The 12,015-nt window shown below is 45.2% G+C and overlaps 2 protein-coding genes across 2 annotated transcripts; one reads left to right on the top strand and one right to left on the bottom strand.

Annotated features, from left to right (window-relative positions):
• Positions 1-6,594: 6,594 nt before the first annotated feature.
• LOC128713639 (transmembrane protein 135-like) lies at positions 6,595-8,272 on the bottom strand. Its single transcript, XM_053808500.1, has 5 exons — positions 8,126-8,272; positions 7,235-8,056; positions 7,029-7,169; positions 6,783-6,949; positions 6,595-6,712 (listed from the first exon to the last, which is right to left on the bottom strand). Exons 1-5 carry the CDS (start codon positions 8,270-8,272, stop codon positions 6,595-6,597), a joined length of 1,395 nt encoding a protein of 464 aa, XP_053664475.1.
• Positions 8,273-10,342: 2,070 nt separating this feature from the next.
• On the top strand, positions 10,343-11,996 carry LOC128713170 (pickpocket protein 28-like). Its single transcript, XM_053808031.1, has 5 exons — positions 10,343-10,449; positions 10,511-11,063; positions 11,124-11,406; positions 11,465-11,722; positions 11,785-11,996. Exons 1-5 carry the CDS (start codon positions 10,343-10,345, stop codon positions 11,994-11,996), a joined length of 1,413 nt encoding a protein of 470 aa, XP_053664006.1.
• Positions 11,997-12,015: the final 19 nt, after the last annotated feature.

The raw sequence follows: 12,015 nt of genomic DNA on the forward strand, positions 1-12,015 counted from the left end.
TGGGGTGGGGAGACATCCCCGGGACGAAACAATGCAGCAAGTTCTGTAAATAGTGATTTTCCACATGCCTTCGTAGCCCGAAATTAAGCAACAGGCATTTATGGGGCCTTGTACTATTCGGTCATTAGCTTTTCCACTTCTAGCTTGGTTCATCTTCGGGCTAATTGTGAAAGAGATTTTTTTATTTGAAGTGAGTCTTCAACGATTTTCGACGTCGCCAAAAATGTTTAGGAACTAGGGAAAGATGATAATATATAATAATATGCTTATGCTTATGCTTATTATGTCTTTTTTTATACGACGGAGCTCAAGGAGCTTAAGATAGGATCGCAAAAAAATCAGGACTTATTAATATTTCTTGATATATTCCTCATTTCACGAGCGATGCCCAACACAACACAAAACACTCATTTCATTTTTGATGATATATAACCATTGACATGGGATCTTAATGGTTGTTGCGCGAAGTATTCAATCGTCAAGAAACTTCCCAACACTCACAACATCTTAGACACCCGCTGTTAGACATCTGCTTGTCTCATACGTGAAATGTTTGCCATTCCTCAGGAAATAAAACCAAGATTATCCAACTTACAGACGAATATCAACACATTACAGCTCTCTGGTTCCGTTGCCAGCTAATGTGAGTTCTTGCTTATCTGACCATCAACTGGCGAGCCCAGCTCTGCTTCTTCTGGGGGCTAATGTCTTCCAACATCAGCACAATGTAAGCAACAATTACATCGTCCACCATACCAACGGTCACCTACACGGACGCATCCACGCTTGTGTCTGGTGGCGATTGGACCAAATGTCCTACAAAACGTTGGGTGGACATGATCATTAATATCTCTCCCAGTTGTCACCGCACGATGACGACGACTCTGTGGTAGCTTTCGCCTGGATGTAATATGGTGTTGCGGAGTCTTTTGCGAGGATAAAGTAATAAGTTGTCACTCTTGGTTGGGCACCGCCGTTGTCTAACCAGCAACCGGTGTGGTACTGGCTTCACGAACTTCCGACGATAGCACGATGAGCGTGCGGGTTGGTGCTCTACTAGCTTTATCTGTAATTATGCATCAAATCTACTTACCCTCATTACGCGCGCGGTATGAACGCTGGTATGCCCGGTTCCAAGCGGCCCATACCCGGGTAGTATGAACCCGCCAGCAATAGTTTGCACCACCACGCAGGGATGAACGTACCACCGCTCACGAATGCGGTAAAGCTTCAATGGCGGCCATATTTAAATTCCACCCCAAAACGGTACCGGCTCGCCCTGGGGGAGTGGGGATGGCGGAAAACGGAAAAAAACTTGTCGTCACTTGTCACACGAGATATGATGATCCACTAAACTGTATCCCTTTCCCGTGGTACAGTTACCGCAAAACTGTTGCCAAACTGCCAACAAACTGGAGCTTCACTGCTCGCGAAAGCAACAGCTCTTCTAATCACTGCCTACTACGTTGATGCTTTCTAATCCATTCCAGCCATCTTGCAGCTTTGGGTGATGGTTCTGGGGAAGATTTTTGCGTACTTCTCCGTGGGTTGGATTAGAAGGGTAATCCAACGCGATTATGGGCCGCGATGCTCAATTGATTTCTGCGCGTGTTTTTTTTTTTTTGGTTGTTGTTGCACCGATTAACCACACGCACACACACTGTGCGCACCACCAACAGTAAACTCCTTCTCCACCAGCCGGAGAAAATAATCGGCTTAGATATGGCAGCCCACAAACGCACACACAAACACTCACTTCCACTGCCTTCGTCACGCCAAATCACACTTTGATCGTTTCACTGCGTGACACCGCACAGTACCGACTTTCGGGTTCGGCTTGAGTTTGAGTGACGATTGTTGACCTCAGCCTTCGGTTGTTACCACCATCGCCGGGTTTCGGCCGGGTTGGGGGTGGTCTATTCGGTGACACTAATTGAAAAATCACACCACACACACACGCGTACTCCCAGCCGCACCATCTCCTTCTTCTCCTATTGCTTTTCCTTCGCCGATGGAAAAATGCTGAGCTTTTCCGTTGTGTTCACAATTTCATTCACGGGCACCTTCCTACGCGGGGGGTTTTTGCTAGGACGCTGCTATAGAATGGGAAGGTGGGAAAAACAAACGATGACGTTAAAATGAGCACACACACACACACACGCAAAAACACGCCACCGTGTTCACAGGATCGATCGTTCGCTGGATGTGGTCACGTACCACTTGAAATTACCACAAAACGCTACCGGGCACTATATGTACACGGTTGTGTGTGTGTGAGTATGTATGTTTATATTATGTCCGCACACAACCCTTTGGAACCGAGCGTACTAATGATGGCGGTGTGCGGTTCTTGTGGTTCTTCGTCACCGGAGCAATATTTGCATCGACCAACGTCAAGTGGTACGTGTGACCGGAACACCTTCCCTGAGGTAGGAGAGGCGATCTCTATTGTGCCGAGTGTCGATAAACATGGAAGGTTGAGTTTGAATAGCAAACTTAAGTACCCTGTTTTCACACATTCTACTCGAGCCGAACGGGAACTGATCAATGTTTAGCTTACTTCGAACAATCTTAAACTCCGAAGTTGGTGTTGGGTGAATCTGATGCAGATTCATGAATGTTTTAGCAGAATGAGTCAATCTGAATCTCTATTTCAAAGATTCATGAATCATCCAGTGAGCACGATCTGAGGATGCATGATTCTTTTGAGAGTCGATTACTGATTTGAATAACTCCTCATTACAGGTTCATATGAATGACTCCTCACGGTTGATTCATATGAATGACTCTTCTCAAAGATTCAAAGATTCAAAAGACACTATACCAAAGTCACTTCAGAGTGACAATAATTTTCAGAACACTTCCAAAAAGCTTCCGCCATGTCGAATGCTTCATGTCCGGGTGTTGGTATTATTAGTGGAGGTCATTCGCAATATCTCGCATACTGAGATTTCCTCATTCTGGAAGTTTCTTGTCTTTTGTCCTTTGCAACATCAGGATCACCACACATACCGCAGTATACCCCTCCGAATATCCGCCGTACGTGTTCAAGTGGAAGAGGATAGTAAGGCTATGGAAATGAGCCACTGATAAACAGCACAACATGTTGCTCAAGAAGCCCCACTTTGCATACTCAGGGCCAATCCAGCGTTTGCCGATAAGCAAATGAGACCGGAGCACGGATTAATGTATCAACGGATAGAGTGGATGAGCTACAGGACACTGGCTGATTATCCAAGCGGACCACTTGAACGATACAAAGTACAACAGCACCACCAATATTTAGACCCTTTCGCTGTCCGCTTCAATTTGATTAGTCCAAGAATTCACTTCCCTAATAGTGTTGAGGAAATGATAACAACAAACAAAAGGCATTCCCAACACCTTCTTCGGGGCAGTAAACGCGATAAAGCTCGTTGAATCTGTGCAGCAAGTTGGTGCGCGAACTTCGCTTGCTGTCACTGTGAGGGCAGATGCGTGTCTAGCGACAATTCCGGACACCCTGGGATAGACATTCGCGGTCGTCGGCTGTACGCAGCGGGCGGATAACAACGTACGGACTTCTTGCTGACTTTCTGCATCTCTGCCTCTGAACCGCCTGTGGGACACATGTACACCGAGGAGAGAACTTTCACACAAACGCGCCCAGCGTCAAGCATGGTGTTTGCGTTTTTTATGTTCCAGCAAAGTGCGCCAGCAGAACAGAAAGGGAGGGAAATACATAAGAAAATTCCCCATCCGCAGATTGTGCCCGCAAGCTGGACATCGTTGGCTCACGCGTAGCGTGCCAGAATATGAGAGTGTTTGTTTATTTGCTGACAGTGCTTTTTTTTATTTTCCTTTAAAACAATGAAAGGAATTTTCCCTTGTTCCCGATCTTTGTTTCCTGCCGTGCAGCTGGGAAACAATGGAAACATTTTCATGTTGGTAGTTTTTTAAAAGAAAAACAAACACACACACACTAAGAGTTTCTGCTTGGTATCCATCATCATCGTGTTCCAGTTTCTTCATTTTCTATATTTTATGTCGTCTGAAAGACGCACACAACGATGGCGCACGGACCCGCACAGACCAAATGGCTCCAGCAATGGCTTCCAGTGGAAAATCGTGCCACTGCCATATTCACTAGCACAAAAAAAAAAAAAACACTCACAAAACCAACTTCTCCTTCCATTCGCAACAAAACGCACGCAACCATCGAACCAGCGACTCCGACACTGGCGTATTACAGTAAAAATTTGCCAATTTGTCGTACGCCCCGAAACGATGGCATTGATCCTCTGCCCCGGGTCGATGGTGCGGTCGTCCACCAATTGTTCAGAATCAGCTTTCCGAACGTGCCGAATAATGACCGCTTGGGTGGAACGTAGCGCTGGTCACGAATGGTTCAACGGTTTTTTGAAATAATTTTCGTCCAAGGAACGCGCGTATCACACACTTCGTACCGCATTTGCCTGCACGGGTAGGAAGTGTGGCACCAACAGGCCATCCCGGCCCTCACAAAAGAGAACTGAAAGAAACAGCGCACCATTCATATTTTACGGCACACGTACACTTACGCTCCGGTGAGCACACATTTTGTCCTGTTCTTCACACCAGCGAGCTGTCCTGAATACCTGCTGCTGGGGTATCCACCAGAACCGGACACTGTTACTCAGTAAATGGATCTCCACCAACACGACAAATTAAAGGACACCCGTGAAGTGTGCACTCTGCTTTACACTGCCGTGCACAGACGCACTCACACACACACACACACAGCAAACACTGACGACAACGGTGGCAATCGGAAAATGGTCAGGAAGAATTCCCGTTTCTTCACTACTGGAGCATGCTTCCGTTAACACTTCATACACGGGCACTGCTAATTCTGCTCCTTCGGCATTTTTTTTTCCCATCCCGATTTCGCTATGCTCCTTCGGGAAAGCTAACGAGAATTGGCATCAAGTGTAGAATGAACAGGGAAGGCGGAGCAAAGGGTGACGAGAGTGGTTACGGTTGCGGAACTGAACCAGCAGGGAATCCGGTGCTGAGATTTTTCTTCGGTCTCTGATCCTGTTCTCCCTAATCCGTACAAACCCCACATGCCACAACCACCACCACCACCACCAACACCACCGACAGGAATGGGTCTGTTGCTCAACAGAGCTAGTTCTCCTTTTTCTGCAGCACGCACAGCGGCAACGTCTACCAACCCGCATGAAATCTCTCCGGCTACTGAGAAGTGGCCGAACGTGGCCGGTACGCGAATCCGGATGCCCGCAGGAGTGCGCTCGGCTGGCTCTACCGTCCCGTTCGCACGCTTCGGGTTTCGCTTCACGCTTACGTACGTTGACGTAATAACGGCAAGGACCGAAGTGGAAAGCTTTAGCAGCGCAGCGCGCAACAGTACGACCGGATGCGAGGATAACGGTGCAAGCAGTGATGGGATGTTGGAGGGTTCTTTTTTTGTCGCTGGGCCCCATCGATCGATCTTGTGACGTAGGTTAAAGCGAGACAACCGCTGTTTGCGCTTAGCAAGTTTTCCTCACCGGGAAAATCTTTGCGTGCGTAAAAGCTTTCGAAAGCTTCGGTGCGTTCGAAAAGGGGAAAGCTTATAGTTATTCGGTGACAGGTTGATGGGGTTTTGCTAAGCATCCTTCGATGGCGGAATCAGTTTTGGGGTGAAGCTTTTCACCAAAGTATTCGATAGGATTGAAACGAAACGGAACGGAATTTAGGATTTTACTAGATTTCCTACATATGGTTGTAGAATTTCTTATAGAAAATTTATCCTTATTCCATTAATCAGATATAATCGCAATTTTTATTTTAGATTTGGATCTTTATTTTGCTTCTTTATATGGATTGACGCAACAAGCAACAACGCCTTGTTTGTCCCACCATATCCAGAGCCGAGTACACGAAAATATTCTTTCATGGTACATGAACTTGAATATGTTTCATACGAGCAAATCCTTTTCTTTGGGGCTAAACACAAATATGATCCGTATAACGTTCAGCTGCATGATTTTTATTCTTTGCAGAAATAATGCCATTCCTACTATGAGTTTTCTTTCTCGTTCAAATCACGAACTAGCGCAATCGATTAACATCTATACTAAAAGGCCACAAAAGCAGGTTAAAGACCTAGCACAAACTTTATTTGTCATTCAATTATACGAGTACAACGAAACTCTAGTCCATTTTAAACATTTTTTTACTAAACAAAAACAAGAAAACATGCACGATTTAAAAGTAACAAAGCAACAAACATAAACATCACCCGCTTAACAAGTAATTCAATTACGTCTTTAATCCTACTTTACCCGCATTTGCTTAAGTGCGCTAGTTACATTCTCTGTGATAATTGATGCTTATGCTAGCGTAAAAAACCGTACAACTATGTAGCGTTAAAAAGCAAAAACGTTGTCACATTTGCTGGACTGTTCGTTCATGTTAACTAATCTTTGATTTCGTTATTTCATTTTTTTGAACCCCTATGCCCCGTAGCTCAAAGCTTTCTAAACACACTTGTTAACAGTGCCGTTTGTGGATTTGGAAGTCGATCAGAAATTACATTTCTGTAAGCGGAAACGGTTCCCGTACAGCTTCTCAGCTCAATTGCCCCTGTAGGATTGGTTCCGTCTTGCACAGCTGCATCATTTTACGTATTTGCCCGGAAGTGTCCAACCCGTACACATCGAACCCACTACGATCCATGATGCAAATCCTTCGGAAAGAAGAAGTAACGTAAATTATTGAGTATGATTATGAACAAAGAATATTCAACCATTGCTTACCTTCCACCAGAGATGGAGTGTAAAAATTTCCAGTAGCTGGGCCGCAAGTTTTCCGGTTCAATTGTGGCAGCATGAAATAATAGCGCCGTACTGATAGCGTACAGCATGACGGTGAATCCGGGCACCCGTGGTAGGTAACCTTTCTCTATACCCCAGTTGTACGTTATCTGAAATCGGGTTAGATACGATACTGAAGCGAATGTTCGACCGCGACTGTGTGCGTTTGTTGCATCAAACTCTCCGTACCTGTAACGTTTTCCACATAATGTACAAGGCAATCGTGTTGTCAGAGTAGAAGGCGAATGCGACACTAGCTAAAAGTCCGCTCGGGAAGGCAAACATTGGGCTGTCACTGTCGGTAAAATGACGTAGCAGACAGGAAGACATCTGAAAAAAACGATACATTAATCAACTGATGTTTAACATTGAGTAACCCCAATAAGAACCATTACCTTATAAATAGAAGTGAATCCACCAAGGAATAGTCCCAATCGAGCTATGTCCTTGTTAAGGAACGTTTTACGTATCAATGCCGGGCGGCTAATGAACTTTCGCATCTGGAGCACCGTTTTCATCACGACTTGTATCCCAAGACCGATCGAAAACATGCGCGTACCGCTAGAGAGCGTATCGTAAAGGCATCCGTGACGATGGCGACATAGTTTATGCTTTCCCATCGCCTTCAGACGTCCCGTCAGCTGTAGATAGGCTTTCAGAACAGCCTGTATGAATGGCAATGGATATGTCGGGCCCTTCGAAACACGTGTGTTCGGTTCACGGGCAGCTGGTGTTGGTTCCTCTAGTGCCGTGGGACCCGGTGCCACTTTCATCACTTCACTGTCACCGATCGCAAACCGCACAACATCGAACATTGAGTCTCGGTACGCTTCTTGACGATTTTTCCGGAAGCAGTACATCAGCACCGAGGTGGACAGTCCGAAGATGGCAATCTCACCGTGTGGGATGGATTTGACGAGCCCTCGTGACTGCAGTATATTCCACATGGTTTCGGTGGCCACATTTGACACGTACAGAGCCAACATAGCCCGCCTGGAAGAGCGTTCCACCATGATGGAAATAAGAGCGGCTAGGAATGCCGGCACGTAGGATGCTGTGTAGAAGTTATAATTTCCCATCACTCGTCGTATGCTGCACATGAGCATCGAATAGCTGAAGGCATTGGTTGTTAGGAAAGCGGTCGATTGGAGCCAACCGCGCAGTGTCTTCTTCAGCTCTGGCAGTGTCGGTATGCGGCCACGCATTATGAGAGAAAGCTTAAACGAAAGAGGACACAAAACATGGTGTATTTTTTTCGATCAAAGCAACGACGTTCGCAAACTTACCGCATACACTGCTGCATATATTCGAAGACAGTACTGCACACCGACGACCATTAGTTCCGCCGTTGCCAGTGTGCACGATTGCGTCCATGGATGCACATACTCCAGGCAGGTGACGGGCACCGGAGTCATCTTGCTCAGCACCTGCATCTTCGCACGTTCAAAAACAGTTTGCGCAAGCAAGCCGACCGGTTTCAGTATCCGAAACGTACCGCACAGGCACTGCTAGATTAAAATTACGTTTGTACAGAAACATGCGACGAACCGTTAAAACCACCTCCATAGGGCAAAAGTAAAGTAGGTTCATAAAACGATTAAGAAGGTCCCCCGTCGCGTCTCCCTTCCCTTAAGGGGCTTTAAACCATACCGGTTTTCTTCCTTCCCCAATGAGTGTGTGTGTTTTTTCTCCCTGTTCCCAGAGCAGAGATAGAGTGTAAGTCGTTGGAAGAAGAGAGTTTTTAAAAGCTGCGCAAGCAAAAGCCAACTTAATCGCTGACATAACAACGTGTGAGATGGAGGGGTGCCGATTTGGGTCTGTGCGGACACCCCACCAAAGGCGCGACGACGCAACGCAACACACGATGGAAGTTGTAATTTGTTTACTTGCGTTAGCGTTACCCAAAGTGGTTGATTGAAAGTGTATCACTGCTTTTCTTATCAGCCTAGACTATAGATTGTATTTGGGGGAACGCGAAACTGGGAGAACGGAACCAGGAGCGATTGGCGATAATTTTTATCAACAATCGAAAAGCGATGAACCATGATACTAGTTAATATATAGCATGTGGCAAAACACGCAAGCAATGGTGGTAAAGGTCGCATCACATGCGTAGATAAAAGTGCAATTGTTTTACGGAGACATACAATTTAAGCACACGTTTTACGCAGACATCCAATTGCTGCGTCTGCTTCGTACTTCATACGCTTCATCGACTTACACCCGATTAATTATCCAAATTTATTCCAATTCCAACGCGCTTTTGGATTAACGCAAGTATGGTATCCGACACTGCTGTAATGCAACCCATAGTTACTCGTTAGCATTTCCTAAATGTACTTACCCTTTTCCTGTTTTTTGCTAGCCCGTCTTTCCCCTTCTCGGACGTAGAGCAATTGCAGCACGGACAACTAGCACGATTAATTATCGGCTAACCGTCAACGAAATGCGGCACTTTACCAAACCACCCAGGAACTGTACTGAACGATTTGTGCATGTACGCGGTTAGTACACCCGTCCGATGGCAAGATCCCTTTTATCGCACAGCCGTAATCTACGATGATAAAGTAACTCTTGCGATCCTGGATCCGTTTGTTTACAACGACTTAAGCTTGTCTGAGAATCATCTCCGGAAAATGCGAGAATGAGGCAGAATTGGGTTTCACTTCATTTTGCACAGCCTAATATTTTAGCTTGGTATGGTAATGCTGATACTGCTGGTAAAGCTGCTGCTGCTGCTGCTACTGCCAGTCTAAGGCAAATTAATCACTGCACCGCGACAATGTTCCGAGAATGGGTCCACACTATTGAGTAACGCAATGTTGAAGCGCGATATGTTGCTCTGATAAGCCCGCAGCAATTTCCTATTTTGTTGTGAAGCAAGGAAAAAGTGGTTCCAACGTTGGTGTGGCGCAGCGTGCCACTTCGCACCAGACGACCATTGACGAACAAAAACAGCAGCAACTACACACGCTGAAAATAATAACAACACGTTTGCCGTGCGAAGGCAGAGTGTGCGTTTGTGTGCGTGTGGGAATGGGATGGAAATTGACAGCATCAGCTGACAGTTGAAAACTTGTAAACAAATCACCACACAGCGAACGAAAGGCGTTAAATTTAAACTTTGGACAGAAAATTTCATTTCTATTGCACAAATTATGCAGCTTTGTGTTTTTTTAACGTGCTATCGATTATTGGACCTTTTAATCAACTCATTTAAATTGCACAATTATCGTGCTTGTACGTCCGATTATCCCATAGCGGGAGCGTGTTGTGCTCATCAAATAATCAATAGAAACATTCAAGATATCGCACCGATAACTCGTGATTGATGATTAATCCAATTTTGTTCTTTTGTAGTTTTTGAAGCCCGTGGGAATGGTTTTTGTGGTAAAAACATGATAAAGCCCACCAGCGTTGAATAATTTAACAATGAGTTGACTATGAAATCTTTATATAAATGAAGCATTCTGTTATCGGAAGGCGATTCCTTGTCTGCAATCATGGTGTACCGTTTTTCCTTTACGAAGGCTATCCAAAATGTTCTCGCGCATACGAGCTTACATGGTGTGTTCCATCTTGTCCATAAACGAAGCACGTACATTGAAAAGTAAGTATGGTGTTGTAATGGCAACTTGTTAGTAAATCACTTCTCTCGCCATTTCATGCAGATTGATATGGTTTGGGATCATTTCGATGGCACTGTTCGCCGGATGTTACAATGTTGGAAGTTTCTGGGTTCGCTACTGGACCAACCCCACCGTGATAGCACTGGATCGCGACTATCATCTATGGAATACTACATTTCCCAGCCTTACCGTGTGTTTCCAGAAGCGACTAAATGAACAGGCGCGAGACGAAATGTTGGCTAGTATTGATCCTGAGCTAGCACCTAGATATGGGGAATTTATTGAAACGCTTCTGGAGAGCGATATCGAAAATGTGGGTCGCTTGGCTGAGTTTGATGAGTTCGAAGGAGTCGATTTGAGGGAGCTACTGAACGAGCTTACCGATCGACCGAACGCTATCATCACGATGGAGGGTGATCTGCAGGGCACATTGATACGATCGTTAACGGAAATGGGCATATGTTACACGTTCAACACGGCTATTGGTAGGTACCTGAGCATAGACACGTTTACCGGAGACGAAAAGCTGTACGAAGTTAGTGTTTTCAACGGGGAAGCTTCAGCAACGATATCCAACTGTACGTCTAACGCTAATGTGAGTTCAAACCAGCAGCCACATATTAGCAAACCACTTACCACTTAAACCGTACCTTAGATTTACTTCCACAGTCCATACGAAATGCCGACGATCAGGAAATCGCTTTTAGTCGAGCGTGGGTTTTTCACATTTACCAAAATGGACTTCAACGCACTTGCCATCACTTCCGTTCGTGCTTTGAGAAGCTTGAGCATAAAGCAGCGGAAGTGTCGATTTCCGCATGAGTCAAACCTGAAGTTCTTTCCAGAGTATTACTCCTATGGGCTATGTCTACTCGAGTGTAAATTCTACTTGTTCCTGAAGCACTGCGATTGTATTCCGTACTTTTATCAAATAGCAGGTAAAATAGGAACGGAACTTCGAATCCATGTCAGCTGATATTCGCTCGACCTTTTCAGATCCCTCAAGATATTGTAAATTAACGCAGTTAGCGTGTGTGGAGCTGTACCAAAGCTACATTTCCTTTCTAACGGCTGACGAACTGCGGGAAATCTTCGGTGCTTGTAATTGCATGAAAAACTGTGACGATGTCACGTTCACGCTGCAGCAGTACGGTTCAACTTTCTGGTTCAATGATCCAGTTATTAAGTGGAGCATTCGCATCCCAAAAATACGCTACAGCCGGAGGATCATCTACGACTTTATCGACGCGATGGGTAAGCATTGGCTTGTAAAGATTGTGATGCATGGAAATACTAACATTTTGTCCGTGTTTCAGTTTCTACAGGAAGCATATTGGAGTTTTTCTTCGGTTTCAGCATCATCACACTGATCGAGCTTGCATACTTTTCGATGAGAAATTTAATTTTGTCATGTCTTCGCATCAAAAAGATACGCACAATGTGCAAACGCAAACAAAGAAAAGTAAAAAATGTTACGCATCAGGCTATCATTAAAAAGACACCGCACAATGCAGTAGCGGTGAAGTAAAACGGAAATATAACACTAT

The sequence above is a fragment of the Anopheles marshallii genome, chromosome 3 (genome assembly GCF_943734725.1).
Source record: "Anopheles marshallii chromosome 3, idAnoMarsDA_429_01, whole genome shotgun sequence".
NCBI classification, from domain to species: Eukaryota; Metazoa; Arthropoda; class Insecta; order Diptera; family Culicidae; genus Anopheles; species Anopheles marshallii.

Coding starts and splice junctions, on each gene's coding strand:
- LOC128713170 (XM_053808031.1), top strand. CDS start 10,343: ATGGTGTACCGTTTTTCCTTTACGAAGGCTATCCAAAATGTTCTCGCG. Junction 11,064..11,123: donor ACTGTACGTCTAACGCTAAT/GTGAGTTCAAAC, acceptor ACCGTACCTTAG/ATTTACTTCCACAGTCCATA. Junction 11,723..11,784: donor CGACTTTATCGACGCGATGG/GTAAGCATTGGC, acceptor TCCGTGTTTCAG/TTTCTACAGGAAGCATATTG.
- LOC128713639 (XM_053808500.1), bottom strand. CDS start 8,272: ATGCAGGTGCTGAGCAAGATGACTCCGGTGCCCGTCACCTGCCTGGAG. Junction 6,950..7,028: donor TTATGTGGAAAACGTTACAG/GTACGGAGAGTT, acceptor ACCCGATTTCAG/ATAACGTACAACTGGGGTAT. Junction 6,713..6,782: donor CACTCCATCTCTGGTGGAAG/GTAAGCAATGGT, acceptor TTCTTTCCGAAG/GATTTGCATCATGGATCGTA.